We start from the raw sequence: 23,296 nt of genomic DNA on the forward strand, positions 1-23,296 counted from the left end.
ACACGCCAAGGCTGTTTCAGCAATTACTCCAGACCTTCCTCATTCCTGACCAGTCCTTAATCTTGTTCTGTTTCCAACTAATTCCAAACTCTCGGCTCTTAAACTTTGCCTCCAACCTGTCTCTAACCTTTTAGCTTGTTATCTATAATTAGTTTCTCCAGCATTTGGCCTTTAATTGTCCCCTGTAGATGCTTACTTAGTCTTTCTTAGGGGGGGAATTACAATCCTGAATCCATCTACTTGTAATGAAGTCCAAGACCAGTTCTGAAATCTGGGTAAATTCAGAAAGATAATAACCTATTTTTCAGTGAAAATGTCCAACCCCCCACCCCCCACCCCCCCACACACACACCTGTGTTATGCCCTGTTTATAAATAATGGCAAATTGCTGAAAGCTGACACCCAAAATTACTCAGGCAGAAAGTCTGAAGCTTCAACCTTGGTCTTGTGACACAAAATACTTTGCTATCCCCATTATTCTACACAATAAATAAACAAATTAGATGTTTGTATTTTGGGACCAGAGAGTATTCACTCAACAGTTTTGAAAGAGTTAAAAGGTAAAATTACAGAAATACATACAATTTATAATCAATTTTACAAATAGCCAGAGTTTAAGGATTTATAATTTATTAAAAGGCACCTTGGAATTACAGACTCCTATCTCCCTAGTTGGAAGTTTGAGAGAATCTTTTAAAAAGACTCTACAATGGACCCTTCATGAATATGGGAAGACCGGACGCGTGAAGCTTAATCTATGAGGCAAAATTAAATGAAAGAAAACATGTCATCAGGTACATTTTTCCTTCTTGCAGCATAGCTGGCAAACATATTCACTCTAATCTCGCCATTGACAACGAACATCAGTGACTTCCAGAGTGTTTTTGGGTTTTGTTTTTGTTAGTTTGTTTGGCTGACTCTCCTCATCTGATTTCCTGACCCTGTGTTGGCAACATTCCTTATATACTTCCAACCTCCTTTCCTGCTTGTTGCACCCATTTTTTATCAAGTATTGATTTCTGTTTCTAGCCATAACCGGTTAACCTAAATGTCATTCTTGAAAATTCTCTATACCTGATAACTCAATGTTTATGGTCTTGGTGCTGCATGATACCGTGACAATAAACCCAGCCATGAAATTCAGCAAAAGATCCCAAGTCCCTTCTCTGACTCAATAAATATTTAAAGAGAGTAATCCACTGGAAAAAGAGTAACGTGGTTTCTGTAAGGGACATCACAGTTGTCTGCCAGGATTCTTTAAAAGGGTAAATTAATAGATGAAAAGGGACATTGAGCCCTTTCAATCAGAGATTATCTTAAAGGTAAATCGCTATTGGATTGTATTCATGGAAAATATTTTCTCATGGATAAAGAACTGCCTTAGTGCCAAAATTCAGAGCATGGAAATGGAGAAATACAACCATTGAGGGAGATGCCATGGAGATCAGTATTGAGATCAATTTCAATCAATAATTTTAGAAACAGAAGAGGAGTGCAGCATATAATTTCACAAATTCAAAATAACTCTACCGGGTGATGTTACAAATTTCAGGGAAAAGTTCAAGAAATTTCATAAGCTAAGAAGTTGGTCAGAAAACTGAGATATAAGTTTCTTGGTAGGCAAGTTAAGGTCCTATTATGAGCTGAATTGTCTGCTCAAAATTCATATGCTGTAGCCCTAAGCCCCAGGACGTCAGAATGTGACTGTATATGAAGAGAGAGTCTTTAGTGGTAATTGAGTTAAAATGAGGTCATATAGGGTGAGTGGTGTCCTTATGAGAAGAGAAAATTAGGACACAGACGTGTCCAACAGGAAGACAATGTGAAGGCACAGGGAGAAGATGGCCATCAACAAGCCAAGGAGAGAGGCCTCAGAAGAAACCAACCCTGCTGACACCTTGATCTCAAATTCTAGCCTCCTAAACTGTGAGAACATAAATCTCTGACACAGCCACAAGACACACAAAGTCTGTCATACTTTGTCATGGCCGCCCTAACAAACTAACGCAGGTCCTAGAGCTGGAATAAGTGACATAAATAATGGTCAGGGAGTTGCCTCTGGAAAAATAAGAGGGAGACCTTGTGCTCAGTCTAATGTGGTTCTAACAGTCAAAAAGGCCACCAGGTCATTGAGCAGCATAAGGCAATGAGAAGAAAGCAGAATAGATGTTCTCCTCCTTGGTGCAAACATGTACATTCACTCAAAAGTCGACTTAGGATGCACATACTTAAGCACAATGTACAGGAAGTAGTGACTCCTACGTAGTTTACAAGGATGAAATACAAATAGGATGAAGAAGAAAAGGAAGAGAAGGAGGAGGAAGGACGGGAAAGAGCTAAGCCTTACAAGTGGTAATTCATTTAATTCCTAAAATCGCCCTATGAGTACCTAAATTTAACATTATTGTCCCCATTTTGCAAGGGAGGAAACCGAATCACGGAGAGGTTAAGTAAACTGCCTGGAGTCACACAGTAAGTGGAAGAGCTAGGATAAATAATAGACCCATGAGAAAGAATCACAGAAAATAGAATTAAAAACCTCTGTTTTTTAGTAGTACTCTCACATTTTGTTACTAACAGGATAGAGGAGAACTTTACCTTACTTTACATTTTCAGATAGAGAGGGAAGGAAATTGGCTCTGATTCATTTCTTATCTTCTTGTGTTCCCATGTGTTCATTTTCAACAAGCAAATGTAACATACACTCAACTTAGAACATACCAGCCTTATTCTGGCAAAACAACCCATTGTCTTCTGCTTCTACCCTTGACCCCATGGCAAAATCAACACAATCTGATATAATGAAGAGAGAGACAGGAATGGGAAAATTTGAATGAACTGTGTGGTTTAACCTTAATGAAAGCATGGCTTATGTTTTGAACAATGATTCTTTGTGGTTCCCCCAAATCTTGCTTGTGTACAGAACTCTTGGTTGCTACTATGTGTCGTGAAACTGCTACATGGTTGCATTTCAATGTTAAGCACGTAAGCCAGTGAACAAACCACAATATTTTGTGAATCTATATTTACCAATGGAAAAGATCACGTCAGTATTATTACTGCAATACAGGAATACTCAAAGGTGGTGCATACAGAAATAAATTGTCAAAGATCACAAAATGCAATTATTTTAAAGTTATTTTTGGCAGTAGAAAAAGTAATAATTTGGTCAGTGCTCTCTGGAAATAAAGTGCATTACCTTAACAACAAGCACATGCTTCAAAGTTTGACTCCTTTTTCTATCTTTCCCCCTCCCCAAAAAAAGTGGGAGAAACTTTTCTAGGTTGAAATTAATCTGGCCTGAAGGGAAGGTACTGTCTGTGCATGCTAAGTAGGGAGACTGTGGGAAAAGGAAGGGAAAAGACCCTCAGGGTCTCCAAGCTGCATAGCGATAAAGAAGAATTCTACAGCTGAGGGATTTGGGCCCCTTGCTGTGAATAAGCCTCTTCAGACTTTGCTTACGTATTATTTATTGAGCTCCTGACTGTGTTTGCTGAAGGTGGGTTCTTTTAAAAAAGAAGCAGAAAAATCTAAAATTTAAAAAACTGGATTTAGAATAGTTGAAAAGAGCAAGAAAAAGATCCTATACATATGGATTGATTGTCATCTCCTTAACGCCCATGATTTATTGCCCAATTTGCCATATCAATATCAGTTACCCTTTTTTATTAATAGGGAGCATATTATTACAGACAAATTGAGTTTGTTTTACTGAAAATCAGAATTGCATGAGTTCAGATAATATCCTTGAACTTTCTAAATTCACTCCATTCCCTTTCAGTTATTTGAATTGTAGCCATGTGAGTTGGAGAATACGCACTGCTTTTACTTTCTTTTTGGATTAGAGGTAATTTGAAATAAATTGATAGCCTCAGTTAAATAGGCGACATTACTAAATATTGTCAGATCTCAAATATTGCTAATAGAAAGGGTATTTAGATAGGTAAGACTCATTTAGAGTCATCTAAAAACATGGTAATAGAGACATATTTGGCTCTTATAAAAATTTTATTTGCAATATATAGATGCTCTTAGTGGTCAAGCCTATTTGGGTTTCAAAAAACCGTAACATTTTCAAGTTATCTTAGTTGGTGTAGGTTTCAAGATACATCAAGGAAGTAAGGACCAAGAGGTTGTGTCTTAGCAACTCCTCGGCCAGGCAGCTGAAACCATAGTTCATTCAGGACATACAATATCCCCAGTTCTGGCAGGCCAATAAGTTTGTGGTGATTTGTTATGTAGCGATAGATAATTAATACAATTACGAATAAATGCATGCCCATAAATTTGATAACTTAGATAAAATGGACAATTTCATTGCAAAATACAAATTACCAAACCTCCCCCAAGAAGAAATAGATGATATATAGAATCTACAAAGAAGATTCTAGAACTAATATGCAATCTTAGCAAGATTTCAGGATATATGATCAATAAACAAAAAATAAGTTGTATTTCTATATATTAGCAATCAATAATCAGGAATTGGATTTTTTTAAAATGTCTTCTATAATATCATGGAAAATATTAAATACTTAGGGCAGGTATATCTGACAAAAGACATTAAATGTCTCTGTAGATTAATGTAAGCTTTCCTTAGATACATTAATGTCTGTCAAATGTTATCTGATCAGTTTTCTCAGGCTTTTAAAAATTGTTTTCCAAGTGTTTAAACTTCTCGATCAAGTATTCATTTTACACAACTGTCAGAAACAACCAATTTATCTTTTGCTAAGTTCTAACTATCTCCAACCATTATGATATTCTGACCCACTAGGCTTTGAGATCAGATGATGTTTTAAATTCTAGCTCTGACAGTTCACAGTTGCATAATCTGAGGTAAAAGTTCTAATATTCTGTACCTCAATTTGCTAATTTATAGAACTGGGATAAAAATACTTAATGGCTCCGGGACTGGATGCCTGTGGTTTGATACCAGCCCTGTCACTTTCTCACTATATGATTTTGGATATTTTAAATAATATTTCCTGTCTTCAGTATTACCTCATCTGTAAAATAAGATGCCAATCATAACGTGGTTATGAAAATTAAATGCCATAAAATGTCTAAAATGATTTGTATTAGTACCTGGCACACAGTAAGTGTTACCCTTTATAACGTCCATAAAGGCTGGTCCAGCCTCAACACATACAAAGTCTCGTAATGCTGGTGGCTCTAACTCTTTTTTCCTATTATCTATAATTAGGCCATTCCAAAACTCAGTAAAGAATAAATATTTGTCAAAATATTTTGATTTTTTTATAGGCAGTCATCTAGTGAAAAGCAGCACTTCATAATTTTATAAAATTGAAAAACGGCCTGATGGAATGAATGTACGAATATTTGGTACGACTCTGAAACAAGAGATAACTGAGACCATTAATTTTTTAAACTTTTTTTAGTTAGGAGCAGACCCATTTTTAAAATAACATCTTACTTGGATGATCAATATATAAATATATACATCACGTATATAACACAAATAAAAAAGGAAGTTGCTTAGTGGAACAACAAGCCCGCAGGCTACGTTTATTGGGCATTTATCATCCACCCAGTGCAATTCTAAAATTATAGCAACCTCTCTGGTGGCTCTGGGGCTTCTTCTTGGAACACTAAAGTGCAATGAACACAGTTTAAAATCCGCTTCTTTGGAATTGTAAGCCACTCAAGGACAAGAACCCTATGATGCATATTTTAACCAAATATGTAGTACAGTGTCGGGCTCTTAGGGAGTGTTGAGTAAATATTGTTGGGTTTGGGTGGCACAGAAGAATCTAATGAAATCTTGGAGTCATCCCAAACACAAGTAGGTGGCGGGTGCCTCATGCTCCAAACACACCACTTCCTCTGGGTAAAACGAGTCCCTTTCTAAGTCCCAGGCAATGAGCTTTACAATAAATCTAGGTCAAAAAACTCAGTCCAGTCTATGTCCTGGGGACGTTTGGAAGCACAGACTAGACCAGTTACTGAATTAGTATGAAACTTAAATTGTGCCCAGAGTTATCCTGAGTGTTTCTCAGGACATACAACAATAGTCCATCTCTGAATGGCCTCAGGACACTAGAATGACTCCAGGGACCTCTTCCTGAAATTGACTAGAAATGTGACCAGCTCTCCAAGAAATAATATCGAGTGTCCCAAGATCTCCAAAGTTTTCTTGGTCAAAGTCTATGTTCCCAAGCACCAGTCATAATGGTGTGAGCTAATATTTACACAGGCTTTCTCCCAGTTATTTTCAGTTTTCAGTTTCAAGTTAGATATCAAGTAAGGGGACAGCAGGTGAGGGCAAAGCAGCAAAGGCATCAGAAATAAGATACACCAGGCCCCAGCCTTGGCTTGTGCACGCTCTCCTTCCTAAATGCCACATCTCTCCATTACTGCATTTCAAGATCTACTCCTGAGGGCAGAGGCTTTGATCTATAATTCTACTGCATTGCTCATGCTACTAATGATAATAATAAGTAAAATGACTTTTAATAGTAATAATAAAATAATATTTCTAATATTTCTTTTCTAATAACAATAAAATGACTTTTTATTGAAGCTCTATGAGGCTCTCAATACTGTGCTAAAATACTTATCAGGCACTATTAAATGTGCAAGCACTCAATTTATATCTGGCAATTAAAAACTCTAAAATAAAAGGGAAGCAAAGAAAATAGGTAAGAATAAACTGAATTTTTATTGTAACTTAATAGCAAAGGCAAAGAGAAAAACTAAAACTAGTGATTTTTCAGGATTTTTTTTAAGAGCCTTAAAATGAGGGTTAGTTAGGAGGAAGAAGAATTGATTAGAAATTCATTTTCTGGTTTCAGTCAATGGAGTAAGAATAGAAAAATTTGCAGGGCATTATAATCCCCATAAACCATTATAAAAATTCTGAAAAGGTAAAGACAGTTTCTGAATTAAAATACTAGTGTTGCACATGCACATTAATAAAATATAAAGCAACATCATATATCACAAAGGTTACGCATTAGCATGATATAATTAATATTACATAACTATATTATTTTGTTATAATTAATAACAATCTTTAATTCTTTGGCATCTAATCCTATAAAACATCTCTGGGCCTTTAAAAAGTGAACTCTAATGCAATTTCTATATCTCAACAAGGGCAACTGATAATTAAGAATAGTTATACATTTTACTAAATGTATAAAACCTTTCTTTTAAGAAATAGATAGAGGATATAAAATTAGTTCCCAAAACAAAGCATTAGTTAACAATTATTACATAAATGATTGTTTCTCCTAACATCTAATTTTTACTCCTTTCTTACTTAACTAGATTTATTTGTGGCGAATGACATTGCTTTGTGAATAGCGTGAGCCCTATTTGAACTAAGTGGATCATTGGACTAGAAATAGAGATTTCTGTGCTATATTTCTAGCTCTGAGTAGTTCTGTCACCTTAGGCAACCTTCTCAGCACGAATCTCAAATCATCCCAATCAAAATGAAAATGTCATTTTCCCTCTACAGGATGTATTGCATAAGAGTTGTTAAATGATTATCCTCCTTTATATAAATAATATGAGCTACTCCAAATAAAAGTAAAATGTCATGAAATTATTTCTACATTAATGTCATATTTAATAACCTGTAACGATTTAGCTTTAAGGATAAGATAATAAGTTCAAACAGAAGAATAGAATTTTGATTACCCTCTAAAGTTAGTAATTCTTATGAAAATAGGTAGTAGTTTTCATGTGTGCACATATAATTCATTTATATTTAGCTAAATGATTATGATTACCTTGAATATTAGAGGCAAGAGGATTCACTGGTCTTGGCGGCTGTCATTAGTCTTGGTGGTTGTACTTACTACCAGGCGGGCCATCGAGAAGAGTGGGCATTGGAATGACAAACCCTGCCCCACCTCCAGCGTGCACTGCTTCGGCACTGTGGTTGAGTTACAACATCTCGAGCCTCAGGAAATGAGGATAACAATACTATCTCAGTTTTATGCACACGAAATGCCTGAAAAATGTTGTTTGATATTCTTTCAAGCAATCCTATGAGATCCTTGACCTTTTTGTTATCACACATACCTTCAAAATATCTTCCCACTTCTCAAGATAGCTAGAGTGCCTCCCTGCACCCGGAAGTCAAAAGAGCTTTCCTAATACATCATGCTCTGTTACTTCATGAAATTCTAAACTCTCGATGGATTTCACTTTCCATATTTTCATCCTATACTACCGTGGATGTTGGTTAGGCAGCATTGTGTGAACTCTCTCTTTAGGTTTCACCTGAGCATTTATTATTCTTCTATCTAATTTCATCGAATACATGGAGAATACATACATTGGGAGGAAGGCCATTTATTTGATCTAACATAAGATGAAACATCCAAAATGAAACAAATTGTTCTCATTTCCTATTTTCCTAATCATTGAGGGAAGAAGAAAGCTTATAAACCTAGATCCTTTCACCTCTATTTCACATTTTGTCTTCCCCGTCCATTTCCAAATATGTTGCAATTAAAAAAAAAAAAAGCAGAGTTTAGCAAAGGTTGGCTTCCTTGCCTCATCTCTGAAAAATTACCGAGAGGCAACATGATTCATTGCCACTGTCTCAAGGGCTCCTAAGAGAATCTTCTGCCCACACTGGAATACATGTTTGTATTAAAAGAATTCAGCATTCCCTAGAGGGCAGGCAAGCAGTCAGTGGCCCGAGGAAACTTATAAAATGACATTGAGGGACAAACTGAGAAGTACTGAATCTCTATCTCTGATTCACTATATCCTGTCCTCTCTCAGATCACTCAATCCTGCTTTATACCTCTCCTTACCCCCTTTGGGCTGCCACTTAAATGAAATTTAAAATTCTTCTATTAGCCGAATATGATTGAAAGAGAACTGAGTCTGCTCATAAATAGGGTGATTTCAGTACTTTGTACCCATGATCTATGAAACCAAAATATACTTTAAGGGAAAGCTGAAGTCATAGAAAAGAAATAAAATGCACAGTCCTTATCAAAAACATACATCAAACTACATAAAAATAATCACCAAGTGACAGCTAGTGCCGGTTCTGAAGTTAGTGTCTCTCGGCTCGAAATCACCCTCTATGCTCTGCTTTATGATGCTGGAGCTGGGACTCTGCAGGCCACATTTTGCTTTTTCAGCTGACTCTTGGAGGCACTGGAGGGAGACGACAAGGTCAGAGGACGTAGAAGAGATTCACTTCTTCCTGTCTGTTCCCCTTTCCTAGAAGCATCACCCCACTGATGCTTCTTTGTCTTGGCAGCAGCAGCTCCTTCCCACGGCTGCAGCTGACTCTGCTTTGCGGTTTTTCCAACATTCGCAGAACCAAATCTCAGCACCCCGCACCCTCCAGCACAGAGCATCAGCACTGCCTGGGCCGCACCCCGCACTTTGAGGTCTACGTCTCAGCCTTCCGGGACCTCTCCCCTCAGTTTCTAAGTTTTAATAATTCCAATAGCTTCTCTTTGCTCTCCCAATCCTAAGAGCGGTAGCTGCTTCCTATAATTGCCACCTCCTTAATGACTAGAATTCATTTTTTTACCCTTTCATTTACCTGGTTAACAAATTTATATTTAGTTAACAATTCTTCAGATTCTCTCTGTTCACATGGCAGGTGCGATTTCTGTCTCCTAACTGGACCTTGACTCACATACGACTTAACACGTATAAAGTGGTGTTACATAAGTTGAGGACGCTGAGATTGCTTTAAAATAAAACTGTGGGTAAAGTGGGGCAGAGAAGAGGATGAAGTAAATGTGTGGCTGTCAGAGGTTGTCAGATGGAGAGGGGAGAAAAATGGTGGAGGAAAGGAAGGGAGGGCTAATATTTCTTCTTACAAACGGGAAGACAAGAAATCCTGTCCATGGGAGATCCAGTAACAGAGGTGAGAGCATAATTTGAAGCTGTGTAGGTGACCTGTCGAAGAGCTAGGATTAATGACATATGACAACCAAATTAAGAGAAGAGAGAAGGACAGTGCGAGCAAGTTAAGTGATTTTATATGGCAGGATGATGTTTAGAGACAATAAATTAAAAAGCACATTGTTTAACTCTGTGGAGGTGAACCCAAAAAGAATTAGAAACAAATAACTGAAGTGCTTATCTCTGAGGGACAATACTGGAGACGTGCAGGAGGGAGGCAAAGGGTAGTCGTCTTTCCCATAGTCCTTCCACTTAATTTTTAATATTTTATTAATTTGATTGTTTGTATCTAAATTTTAAAAGTGTAAGGAAAGTAACTTTCACTTCTGGGATGAGGGAGTAAATTACTTTCCCTAGTCTTCCCACTAATGACAAAGAAACACCCTAAACATTATACACAAAACAAACATAAGAAAGCTCCGGAAGGTGGAGAGAAGAAAGCGGACTGGCTAGGAACCTCGGGACTTAAGGAACAACACATTGATGAGATCCCTGAGGTTTCTTTTTGCCTCATCCATTCCAGAGGTAGGAGTGAAGAAGCCAGCAACTAGGAAACACCAAACAGAAAGGACTACAAAACCCCAACAAAAGCCTACTCTTTCCAGCCAAAGAACCAGGAGAGGGGCAAGAAGAAAGCTTATAGACAAGAGCTGTCCTACTCCAACCAAACCGCACAGTGAACACTGCCCTACCCCACCCGTCCAGCAAAGGAAGATAGACTTCCGCCCTCACAGTATGAGCAAGCACACAAGGGGGGTCTGAACTTCCACCCAGCAGTAATGGTGCTCCCTTCCTTTTCCCCACTTAGATGGTGCCAAGAGAGGCCCAGTGAAGAGTCAGAACTTTCACCACCGCCCAGAGGTAATGAGGCCACTTCCCATCCCATGGTGTCAGTTGAGACGACATGAGAATCAGTAATAAGGCACTGAAGATTCTGGCTCCAGGACAAAATACTATGTGTGATTGTTCAGGCCCAACCCTAAGCAATCACAGATGCTTTACCTGGCAGGGCTCAGCAGGGAAAGCTGCCCTCCTCTCACCAGACTTGGGGCACAGCCAATGCACTGCAAACTCTGAGGCGAGTTAAGCCAAGGGCTCAGGCCCAGTGCCTGGTCTTGCTCCTTTGCACATATGCATCCTTAGCCCAGGCACCTCCATTTTCAAGTTTGTCTTTACTGGAAACACTTGAAAACACATTTCTCCACTCTGGCTCAGGACTCAGTATTTTTCCACTCCTAGAAAAGCACTTCCCCTCTCCTCCCCTCCCAAACCCCTGACCCCTGGGTCCATAAAATGGCAGTAGCCTTTGTTCAGGACTCCCTCAACAATAAGATGATACCCAGACTCCTACATCTGTGTTGATCCACCCAACCCTCAACTGGCACCCCATTCCATGGGGTAGAACAGGAAAGAGGGGAGCCAGCACTTTCTCCAGTTTAGCCTCTAGCTTATACTATCACAGTAAGTGATTAAAATCTTGACTGTTACTTTCATTTTGCCTCATTGCTTTAATGGGCTACTCCAACAACTGACAGCTCAGCTCCCTCCAGCTTGGCTAGTACCCCTTCCACTGGGGGAGGTATCACTGGAGGCCTAGTTTGGAGCCAGAACTCCTACACCACCTGGCACTAGCAAGGTGGTGTCCCCTTCCTCTGCTGGTGTGGTATCAGAGAAAGTCAGCTAAAACAGAAAGTTCAAATAAAATCCAGAGTCTCATAATATAACACTCAAAATGTCCAAGTTTTCATCGAAAATCACTCATCATACCAAGAATCAGGAAGCTCTCAAACTATAGGATAAAAATATGTCAGAAATGATAGAATTACCTGACAAAGATTTCAAAGCAGTCTTCATAAAAATGTTTCAATGGGCAATTATGAACACACTTGAAACAAATTTTTAAAAAGGAAAATCTCAGCAAAGAAGTCAAAAGACTCAGCAAAGAAATACACGTTATAGAGAAGAATCAAATGAAAATTTTAGAACTGAAAAATATAATAACAAATAAAAAGTTCAGTGGGTGGACTCAAGAGCAGAATGGAGGAAACATAATCAGTGAACTGGAACATAAAACAGTAGAAATTATTCACTCTGAACAACAGAGAGAAGGTAGAGCGAAACAAAAGTGCACAGATCCTCAGATTTTGAGACTACAAAATTTCAAACTTTCTTGTTATCAGAGTCCCAGAGGGAGATGAGAATGATGATGTGACTGAAAAAGTACTAAAGAAAAAAAGAGCTGAAAATTTCCCAAATTTGGCCAAAGACATAAACCTACAGATTCAAGAAGCTGAGGGAGTTCCAAATAGTATAAACCAAAGAAATCCACACCAAGACACATCATAGTCAAACTTCTGAAAATTAAAGACCAAGAAGAAATTTTTTTTAAAAAAATGATGAGATGTAGCAAATGTACTACTCTGATGTGGGATATTGATAGTGGAGGAAGCTGAGTCTGTATATATGGGGTATATGGGAACAGGGAGTATATGCGATCTCTGTACTTTTTGCTCAATTTTGCTGTGAACCTAAACCTGCTCTAAAAAATAAAGTCTATTTACAAAATGAAAGAGAAATGCCACCTTACATATGGGGCAAACAGTTCCAATGACAATAGATTTCTTATAAAAACCCTAGAGTCAGAAGAAAGTAGTACAATATTTATCAAGTGCTGGGAAAAAAGAACTGTCAATAGAAAATTCTATATCCAGTGAAAATACCCTTTAAGATTGAGAGGAAACCAAGATTTTCTCAGATGAAGGAAAACAGAGAACTTGCTGCCAGTAGACCTACCCTAAAAGAATGACGGAAGGAAATTCTATAAAGAGAAAGAAAACAATTAAGAAAGATTCTTGTTATATCAGGAAGGAAGAAAGAAAACCTATAGGTCAATACAATAGATTTTCCTTCTCCTCTTGAGTTTTCTAAATTATGTTTGAAAGTTGAAGCAAAAATTATAACACTGCCTGATGTGGTTCTCAATGAGGAGAGTAAAGGAACATAAAGGAGAGTAAGGTTTCTATACTTTACTCAAACTGGCAAAAGGACAACATCAGTGGGCTGTGATAAGTTATATATACAGGATAATGCTTAAAGCAACCACTCACAGGTCAATAAAAGAGTTACACCCAAAAATACTATAGGTAAATCAAAATAGAATTCTAAAAATTCTTCAGGTAAGCTCCAAGAAAGCAGGGAAAATAAAATAGAGAAAAAACAGAGAATACAAAAAGAAAACAAAAAATAAAATGGCAGACTTAAGCCCTGATATGTCAACAATTGTATTAATGTAATTGGTCTAAATACACCAATTAAAAGACAGAGATTGGCAGAATGGATTAAGAAAACATGACTCAACTGTATGCTATCTACAAGAAATTCATTTCAAATAGACAGTTTGAGATTAAATCGGTGGAAAAGAGATGTATCATGCAAGCATTAATCAAAAGAAAACAAGAGTGGCTAAACTGATATCAGTTAACGTGGACTTCAGAGAAAAGCAAACAATCAGACAAAGAAAGAAACTTTATATAACAACAAAAGGATAATCCACCCAAAAGAAATAATAATCCTAAATGTGAGTACCTCAAACAACAGAGCTGCAAAATACACAAAGGAAAAACAACTAGACAGAAAACCAGCGAGGATATTAAAGAACTCAACAACTCCATCGATAGGATCTAATTGACATTTATAGAACACTCTACCCAATAACAGAAGAATACACATTCTTTTCAAGCACCCATGGAACATATACCAAGATAGACCATATCCTGAGTCATAAAACAAACTTATACAAATTTAAAAGAATAGAAATTATATAGTGTGTTCTCCAGCCACAACAGAACCAAACTAAAAGTCAATGACAAAAAGACAATAGGAAATCTCCATACACTTGGAAATTGACCAACGTACTTCTAAGTAATCCATGGGTCAAAAAGAAGACTCAAAGGTAATTTAAAAAATACTTTGAGCAGAATGAAAATGAATACACAACATATCAAAACTTTGTGGTACACAGTTAAAGCAGTGCTGAGCAAGAAATATATAGCACAAAACGCATAAATCAGAAAAGAGAAAAAGTCTCAAATCAGTTATCTAAGTTCCCTCCTCAAGAACCTAGAAAAAGACGAGCAAAATAAACCCAAAGAAAGCACAAGGAAGTAAATAACAAAAATACAAGCAGACATTAATGAAATTGAAAGGAGAAAAACGTTAGAAATAATCAATGAAACAAAAACCCAGTTCTTTGAAAAACTAAGTAAAATTGACAAACCTCTAGTAAGACTGAGAAAAAAATAAAGACACAAATTATCGATATCAGGAATGAAATAGGGGCTATCACTATAGACACAGTAGACTCAAAAGGACAATACAACAAACAACTCTACATGTATACATTTGAAAACTTAGATGAAATGGACCAATTCCTTAAAAAACAAAAAAAAAACGCCACAAACTGTCGTAACTGACCCAATAAGAAATGGATTATTTCATGCTGTAACTATTAAGGAAAGTGAATTTATAATTTTAAAACTCTCAAAAAAGTAATCTCTGGGCCACATGGCTTCATGGGAACATTCTATCACATGTTTAAAGGAGAATTAACACTAATTCTACCCAATCTCTTCTAGAAAGCAGAAATGCGAGGAACACTTCCCAATTCATTTTATAAAGCTAGTATTACTCTGATACCAAAACCAGATGCAATGCAGAAAAAGAAACTATAAACCAATATTTGCAGAGCATGTATCCAACAAAAGACTAATATCTAGAACATAAAAATAACTCTCAAAACTCACTAGTAAAAAAACAAACAATTCAATTAGAAAACGGGCAAAAGATGTGAAAAGACATTTTACTGATGGCTTAAGCACATGAAAAGATGTTCAAGAGAATTAACAACTGGGGAATTGCAAATTAAAACCACAATGAGGTATCACTACACACCTAGCAGAATGGCTACAATAAAATACAATGACACTAAGTGTCACTTGTTAACAAATATATGGAGAAACTGAATCAGTCACAGATTGCTGATGGGAACGTAAAATGGTGCGGCCACCCTGGGAAGCATATTGGCAGTTTCTTAAAAAGCTAAACATGTAATTAATACACAATCCAGTAATTGCAGTCCTAGGCATTTGTCTCAGAGAAATGAAAACTTAGGGTCGCACAAAAACCTATATATAAATGTTTATAGCAGCTTTACTCATAAAAGCCCAAAATGGGAAACAACGTAGATATTCGTCACTGGGTGAATGATCAAACAAACTATGGAATAACCATATCATAGAATACTGATCTGTAGTAAAAACACGTGGACCTTCGATACCACCACGCCTTGGAGGAATCTCCAGATAATAACACTTAGTTATTAAAAAAGCCAATCCCAAAAGGTTAATACTGATTCCATTCTTGAAATGAGAAAATTGTGGAGATAGAAAGCAGATGAGTAGTTAGAGGTTGAAAAGGAAGCAGGAGGAGAAGAGACGTGGATATCTATTTTGCAACTATAGTTTTCCTTCTTAGGGGAGACTGGTAAAGAGCACGCAAGATCTCTTTGTATTATTCCTTACAACTTTATGTGAATCTACAATTACCGCAAATTGAAAATTTAATTTTAAAAGATTTTAATTATTTATTTTTTAATGCAAAGGAAAGGACGACAATTCTCAGCAAGTTGACACGACAAGGAAATACCTGGAAAGAAGGTGGCAGTGCCTTCAGGTCATTGACTATGATACCACACTTTTTCTCAAAATACAAAGTGTGGTTATTTTACATTGCATCTCATAAAACATATTAACTAGCTAGCATCCAATTTTTATGATCCACAGAGATTTGGTTCTCTCTTCCAAATTCTGCAATTCTAATACAAATTACATTTAAGCCGATCCAACTGGGAGTTGCTAAACCCCATAAAAGCAATTACAGTCATAAAGAGATGCTGTAAAATTGATATTAGAACTACTCAATCCACAGCCGTCTCCCGCCCCTCCACCTCCTTCACACACACACAGGCAAGGTGCTTGCCTTTCACGCATGCGCTGGGAGTGCATCCCAGGTAACCGCAGGCTGCCAAAGGCATTGATTTTAAATTCTCGTTCGTTAATATAAGTCAAGAACAAACCATTACTTTGACTTTCTGAATAACAGCAGCATAAAACAGCTCATGCAACCACATGCCTTGTTTTGCCATCTTTCACAGTTTTGGACACTGTCCTTTTATATTCAGATGAGGATTCAAAGCTAAGAAATAGTCACCAGAAGAGGAACATTCAGGAATTTACAGTCCTTTCTTTTTTCCCACAGTGACTTCTTTTCCTTTTCTCTTTTCCAAGATAATGACATCACGGCCATTGTTCTGCTTCAAACTTGTATTTTTCCTCACCCAAGTGTGAGAGAGTGAAAATATAAGCAGAGGCAGATTATAGGGAGAAAATAGGCTATTCCTGACCTGCTTTCACAATTGAAACTGTCTCAACACAGGTTCTCAATTTTTTAGTGTGCTAATTTGGAATGTTTGGAAAACAAACACACAGCGCATGGAAACAGTTCAGAGTAGTTTGCTAGTCAAATCAGTCCTCTTCAATTTTACACTCTCTAATTCTTTTCCTAGCAGTTCAGAGTTTTTGTAGTTACTAAATCATTATAGATGTGTTTTTCTTTTTGTGGATATCTTGGTTAAAAACAAGATTATGAAAAGGGACACAGTCTTCTCGTGACCACATCATAGAGAACTGTTATCATAATCAAATTACCTAAATGTTAAAAATACTCTCGCTCCCTCAAAACTCTGCTCCCATCTAAAATCAGTCTGAAATAGAATGAATAGATAAAATCTACACCAATCAGTTCAAATAAATTGCAGCCTACACTAGAGACTTGTTTTGTTCAAGTTATTGATTTAAAAAGCTATTAACATGTACCTAATTATCTCAGTATCTCAGCATTCAACAAGAAAGCACAATAAATACTAGCGTAATCATTTTTCATTCAATATGTAATTGAATCCATACGACAGAACATAAATTATAGTATTTAGATTATGTTGTTTTCATAACAAAAGTAAGCCATTAAAAAACATAAGATAGCTGTTTATGTGATTTTTTTCCCCACGCTTAGACCAACATTCCGGTTACTCTGGTGTTTATTTTTTTGGTAACCAAACACCCCTATTAATAACACCTCAGTACAAAAATAAAAAGTGTTCACAATGAAGCAGGTCCCCCACCCACCTTCTTCACCAATAAAATGCTGCCTGTGTTCCAGTTTGCATCCTCCTCCTTAAGTAAATCTGCCTTTAGTTTTGCGGCTTGGATGTGAGGTGTTTGTCTACAGGGCTGGACAAACGAATGAATAGATTTTTTTAAATAAACAGCACATTCTAGCACAGCCTGCACTACAACTTCTAGACACTCAGTCTTGTGACCCAGAACTATCTGCAAATTTCTGCGCCTGTTCACTCACTCACATGCAAGGGAATGTCCCCAAATATTCATGATGGCTGAGAAATCAGTCTCGGATGTTTTAGCTCTTACAAGTTGAAAGGCTGTCTGAGAAGCTGTGACTGAGAAAATTTTTCATCTAAGAAAAGTATAGCAAATTCTTGACCTCAGCAAAGGTCAAGAAAAGCAGAGAAAAGTCTCTGTTTGACTTAGTTCTGGACACTTTCGATCTAAGTCAGCATCTAGTCCCTGGGAGCATACTCTTTGTTAGGCACTATATGAGGCCCCAGGAACAAATGGTCAGCAAGACAGGTGTGGTCCCCACAGCACCGCGTCTGCAGTCTCATCAAAGGCAATTATCAAGCAGGTATTACTGGTGGGGAAGGTGTAGCTAAAGTATTAAACATATGCTGTTGGATGCAAATTTGGCTTTGTGAATCTGGGGACTACATAAACCCAGATGCCATGTTTTCACTTCCTCGATCATGAGAATCCTTTACCCTCACTACTTTGGGCTGTTTTTTAATAAGACAGATTTTATTGCATCCCCTTGGACCAACTGTAAATAAAATCTATGAATGGAATATGCTATATCAGTACAACTTGGACCAGATGAAAGTAAAGAGACTCAAAAATCACTTACGAAACAAGAATTCTGAAGAGAGTGATTGCAGAAGTTGACTCGACTCTTTGACAATGCCACCAGAGACCAGGCAGGCTCCTCCTGTCGTCCTGCTCCCATCCTGGGCACGTTGTCCTATTCACATCTGTTGCCTCATGACTGAAAGATGATTGCTGCCCTTTGGTCTTCATCTCTTCATTCGAGGAAGGAAGGAAAGGAGGAATAAAGGGAACTGCCATCCATGCCTGAGGCCTTTTATCAGGAAAGCCGAGTTTTCCCAGAAATGACTCCAACAGACTTCCCCTTACATCTTATTGAACAGAATGAAGTCACACGATGAGCTCCTTTGCCTTCTGGTTCCTGATGAGGTTGGGCAGATGAGAGACATGAGCAAAGATTGGAGGCTGTGAGAGTTGAAAGAGGTTGGGGAATTCCTTCCCTCTTCCTCCCCCTCATCTCCTTTCATCACTTGCAGCTCTAGCACTGGCCATGCCCTCCCACAACTACAGCTCCTTCTGGCACCCTCCTCCATGGCTCCCGCTCTGGGCTCTGGTACCAACACTCCATCTCTTGCCCTTTCAGGCGTTGGGGTGTTAAGAGCCCCTCACTGTGGCTGGTTTCTGGGTGCCTTATTGATACATTTAACCCTACCCACATCTCTATAAACGGATTCATCATTAAAATATTTTTGGTTGACCATCTGAGTAAAATTCTGTTCCAAGCCAGAACTCCAACTGATACTCATAGAACTTTAACTGCAAAGGAAGCTGGAAAAGCAGGGAGCAGGTGAGCCATAGAGACTCAGATCAATCATAATCCATTGCCTGGGGTGGGGCACATGCCACCCTGGGCAAATGTATAATTAGGTTAACAAAGAAAAAGCAGAGATACAGGGATTTGATAGGTGCCTAACGTGGTCTGCTCTCTATGATTTACTGTTAGGGATAGTTTAAAAAGCAACCTGAGTGATCATGTCTTTTTGATTTTTTTATTGCCCTCAACTAACTCAGTGCCTGGCAAAGGACGTGTCTGCTACTGAGTAAATAATAGTCCCTTACTTTTATAGAAAGCTTTGCAGTCTACAATGTGCCTTCACACCTATTATACCATTTGATCCTCACAAATGGCCCTGTGAGTAAGGCAAGACAGGCATTTCTTTCCCCATTTCATAGATGAATAATCAGAAGTTCAGAGAGAATAACCACCTTGCCTTAGGTCACACAATTAGTAAGCTGTGGAATAAAAAGCAAAGTCAGGTTTTCTGACTCCAAAATCAGGCCTCTAGAGCTACGCCCTAGCCAATGTGCCAGGCTGTGGGTTCAAGGCAGCAAACCTAAGCCTGAGTGTTGGGTGGGGCCACGCAGAAGAGAAACAGCCGCGTCTTCCACAACGTGTCAGATTCTCAGATGCTGATCTCCACCAGCAGAGAGAATGGAGGACTCGTAGCAGTTTCCCTTTAAAAACATAGGTTCCAGGGCCAGCCCTGTGGCCAAGAAGTTAGGCTCGCGCGCTCCACTTTGTGGCCCAGGGTCTCGCTGGTTCAGATCCTGGGTGCAGACATGGCACCGCTCATCAGACCGTGCTGAGGCGGCGTCCCACATGCCACAACCAGAGGCACTCACAACTAGAATATACAACTATGTACCCGGGGGCTTTGGGGAGAAGAAGAAGAAGGAAAAAAAGAAAAGATTGGCAACAGGTGTTAGCTCAGCTGCCAATCTTAAAAAAAAAACAAAAAACACAGATTCTGCTTCATACTGCATCAGTAAAGAGCATGAGTTTTGAAGGCATATATGCATGCATGGACTCATGGCTCTGCCGCTTACTGGTGTATAACTTTGAGGTGAGTTGCTTCCCCTCCAGGAGCTTTATTTTCCTGTTCTATAAAGTGTCGATATTAAGCACCCATCTTATAACATTGCCATGAAGTCTAAATTGAATCATTTGTGTAAAGTGATTAGCTTCAACTTAATAAATGTGACTATTTAGATTCATAATTATTATGATTATAAGTTGTCTTGGCTTCTATAAGAAACTTTCAGAAGTTTTGCGTTTCACTAAGAAACAGCATTAATGTGGAAGTACCAAGCAAGCGAACAGATTTATCCAACAGCTCTCAGATGGGAACAGACCTCGGAAGTTACGGCACGATTTCCACTGCTTCTGACCAGCTGCAGGATCCTGAGAGCTGATGCTGACAGCGGTTCACTATGTGCCAGGTGTCAGGAAGTCAATGTTTAATGTTTCTAAACAGTTGGGGCTTTCTGGAAAAGTTTTACATGGATTAGGTTAAAGAACAAACCTTGAAATCTAAACGATTATTGAACAGATAGCAGAAGATTTTCCTCCCCAGGGGTGTGTGTTTACACTTCTGGGGTCAGATGAGACCCAAAGCCATAGAGACATTCCAGGAGCTGTAAACCTAGGAACACTTGTCTTATCTTTTCCAGGAAACACTCACAGTTATCCCTCAGCATGCACGGGGGGGACTGGCTCCAGGACCCCCCATACCAAAATCTGCTCAAGTCCCTTATATGAAATGGTGTAGTATTTGCACATAACCTACGCACATTCTCCCGTATACTTTAAATCATCTCTAGATTACTTATAATACCTGATACAATGCAAAAGCTATGTAAACACTTGTTATACTATATTGTTTAGGGAATAAATACAAGAAAAAACACTGAATATGTACAGATGCAACCATTGTAGGCTTTTCAATCCACGGTTGGTTGGATCCACATAATGGAACCCACTAATGTGGGGGGCCGACTATTTATATTCCAAAGGGTAAAAACCCAGGATTCTTCCCCTCCTCTTCCCAAGGAGAATTTGTTCACAGTAGGGGGCAAAAGTATCTCTCCTTTTCCTGAAAAATGAGGTGACAGCCACCCCTCTCCTATATAAGCTCTAGATTCATATTTTGGGGGTTCCTCTCCTACAGTACAACACACACCCCATGTAGGCCTGTCCATTGGCTCTTATTGCATCATTCCAGAAGGAGGAAGAAATGAGGGGAAAGGCAACAAATAAGGTTATTTCTGTAAGTAATAATAATCTGTCCTTGTCCCAGCAACGTCATGTCTACTTTCAGGATAACACAAAGAAATAGAATTATTAAACATATGTCACCAGGCACTATCTTAAGTGCTCTACATGAATTCACTCATTGATTCCTCATAGCAGTACTATGAATCAGCTCCTCCTGTTTTTCCTCTGTTAAGATAGGACCCTGAAGCACAGTGACATGAAGTAACGTGGCCAAAGCTTCCCAACTGGAAGATAGCAGAGGCAGGGTTTGAACCCGGAGAGTCTAGTTCCAGAAGCTGTGCCCTAAATACCATGTTATGCCACTTCTAACCAATCATCTTTCTCCCTGAATGTTTGGATTCACACTGACCCAGTATTCACGGCGTCTCACAACTAGCAGTCTCTCATTCAATCATAACCAGCTACTTCCTTTCCCAGTGGAAAGGAATTTTATAAGGAAATTTTCCTTCTGCCTAGACTTTGTGGATCCTCAAAGCATACATGTAGCTGTTTAATGCTTAATCTAAACGCTCTTTCCTCAAAATAATTCTGCAGGGGCTGGCCCCGTGGTGGAGTGGTTAAGTTCATGCACTCCGCTTGTGCGGCCCAGGGTTTCACCAGTTTGAATCCTGGGCGCGGACATGGCACCACTCATCAGGCCACACTGAGGTGGCATCCTACATGCCACAACTAGAAAGACTCACAACTAAAAAGACACAACTGTGTACTGGGGGGCTTTGGGAGAAAAAAGAAAAATAAAGTCTTTAAAAATAAATAAATAAATAACTGCCAATTCTGCTTCAAATGGCTACATATGGGCCTAAGTATTCGTGTGTCATGGCCAGGGGCTAAACTGATAGGTGAACTTGTGAGTTCCCTTTTTTGTCACTTCAAGATAAAATTGTCTCGGATATTCAAATGGCGTTAAGTATTTTTCTGTACGAGAGTTTTATACTTTCCCACTCAGCCACTCCTGAAGAGAAAACTCTGCATATTCAGTTATGAGACTGGCAGGAAACAGGACAACTGAAGAGAATGTAATAAAGCCTTTACTTACAGAGGAGGAGGCAGTGTTAGGAGGAACCCACAAAAGCTGCTGCAGCTCCCCAGGACCAGGAACAATTAGGAGCCTTTATCACCCTTTGGTCTGAAGGGTGAGAGAAGGTTACTAGAACCCAGAGAGAGAAGCTATAGTTGTAACAGAGGGCTGCCCGCGGGAGTCATGACCTTTAGTAGAGGGACAAAAGCAATCAATGGTAACCAAGCAAAAAGGAAGCTGGCGGAACAAATATCCAAAACCTGTTCCCTTCCCATTTTCAGATCTCCACTGGGGCCTCCTGTTAGCCAAACCCAACCTAAAACCAGAGGGGGACGGAGCCTGTGGTGTGGTCCGTAATAGTCAGCCTCCCAGGACATGAAGCAGAGCAAGGAAGGAGGAGGGAAAGCCAGTCTAAGAAAGAAACAGGAAACACCAAGCGCGTTCTGGGATAAAACAGCCTCCACGTAAACTTTTCCCTACCTGTTCTTTGCAAAGGATCTTTTCTCCGTAGAAAAGCAGTTTCTCATTCATTAGCTACGTGTGTTAAAGGGCAAGATGTACACAATTAAGGGCTGCTCTGCAATCAGCAGCAACAACAAAGTTATCATGTGCCTCGAGCCACTTACAAGGACAGAAAGCCTGCTCCACCATGGAGAATCCAGCTGAGTCAGAGGACACTGGCTGTGCAGGTGGAGATCCCGGAAGATAAGTGTGGCCCCAAAGGAACACAGCCCGAGGCCAACCAAGATGGAACAACCAAATGAGATTTGTGGAGAAGTTGGACTGTGTTCCAGATAAATCTTGTTTAGCCAAGGAGAAGATTTGATTAAGACTGAAGGATAGAGAAAACTGAAGTTTACTGAGTACCAATTCTGCCAGGTTTTCATTTGAAGACACAAACTATGAAACTTCTGTTTAAAAGCTGGCTGTTATTTACCTATTTTTAGCATATCTGATGAAGGAAGTTTGATGAATACTAATAGTGATAAATAAATAAAGTTATGGCAAAGTTATAGGACTGAATGCACAGGTCTCCCAGCTTCGGCATTCCCCCACCCACAAAGTCTGTTACCCATACAACGGCCCAAGTAATTCTTTTGAAATATGTCAGATCATGTTACTTTTCTACTCAAAATTCTCTAATGCTTCCCCATTTCATTTAAAATAAAATCCAAACCTTACCAAGTCAACAGGCCCTATCAGAATTTTCCAAACCACGCGTCATGGTTCATTAAC

At 38.7% G+C, this 23,296-nt stretch overlaps 1 protein-coding gene across 2 annotated transcripts in view; it reads right to left on the reverse strand.

The window, feature by feature from the left end:
* Nucleotides 1-18,348, reverse strand: part of LGSN (lengsin, lens protein with glutamine synthetase domain) — an 80,923-nt gene extending 62,575 nt beyond the window's left edge. The window contains exons 1-3 of one of the 2 annotated variants that reach the window (XM_070244787.1): nt 18,010-18,292; nt 9,019-9,150; nt 7,761-7,933 (exon numbers count right to left, since the gene is read on the reverse strand). Coding sequence is in view for 1 of the 2 variants with exons in the window: in XM_014734521.3 (XP_014590007.3) it covers nt 18,010-18,108 (99 nt within the window). In the remaining variant the exon portion in view is untranslated. Of the gene's footprint in view, nt 1-7,760; nt 7,934-9,018; nt 9,151-18,009 lie in introns of both variants that reach the window. The other variant, XM_014734521.3, reaches the window with a different exon arrangement.
* Between the last annotated feature and the right edge of the window lie 4,948 nt (nt 18,349-23,296).

The sequence above is a fragment of the Equus caballus genome, chromosome 20, assembly GCF_041296265.1.
Source record: "Equus caballus isolate H_3958 breed thoroughbred chromosome 20, TB-T2T, whole genome shotgun sequence".
NCBI classification, from domain to species: Eukaryota; Metazoa; Chordata; class Mammalia; order Perissodactyla; family Equidae; genus Equus; species Equus caballus.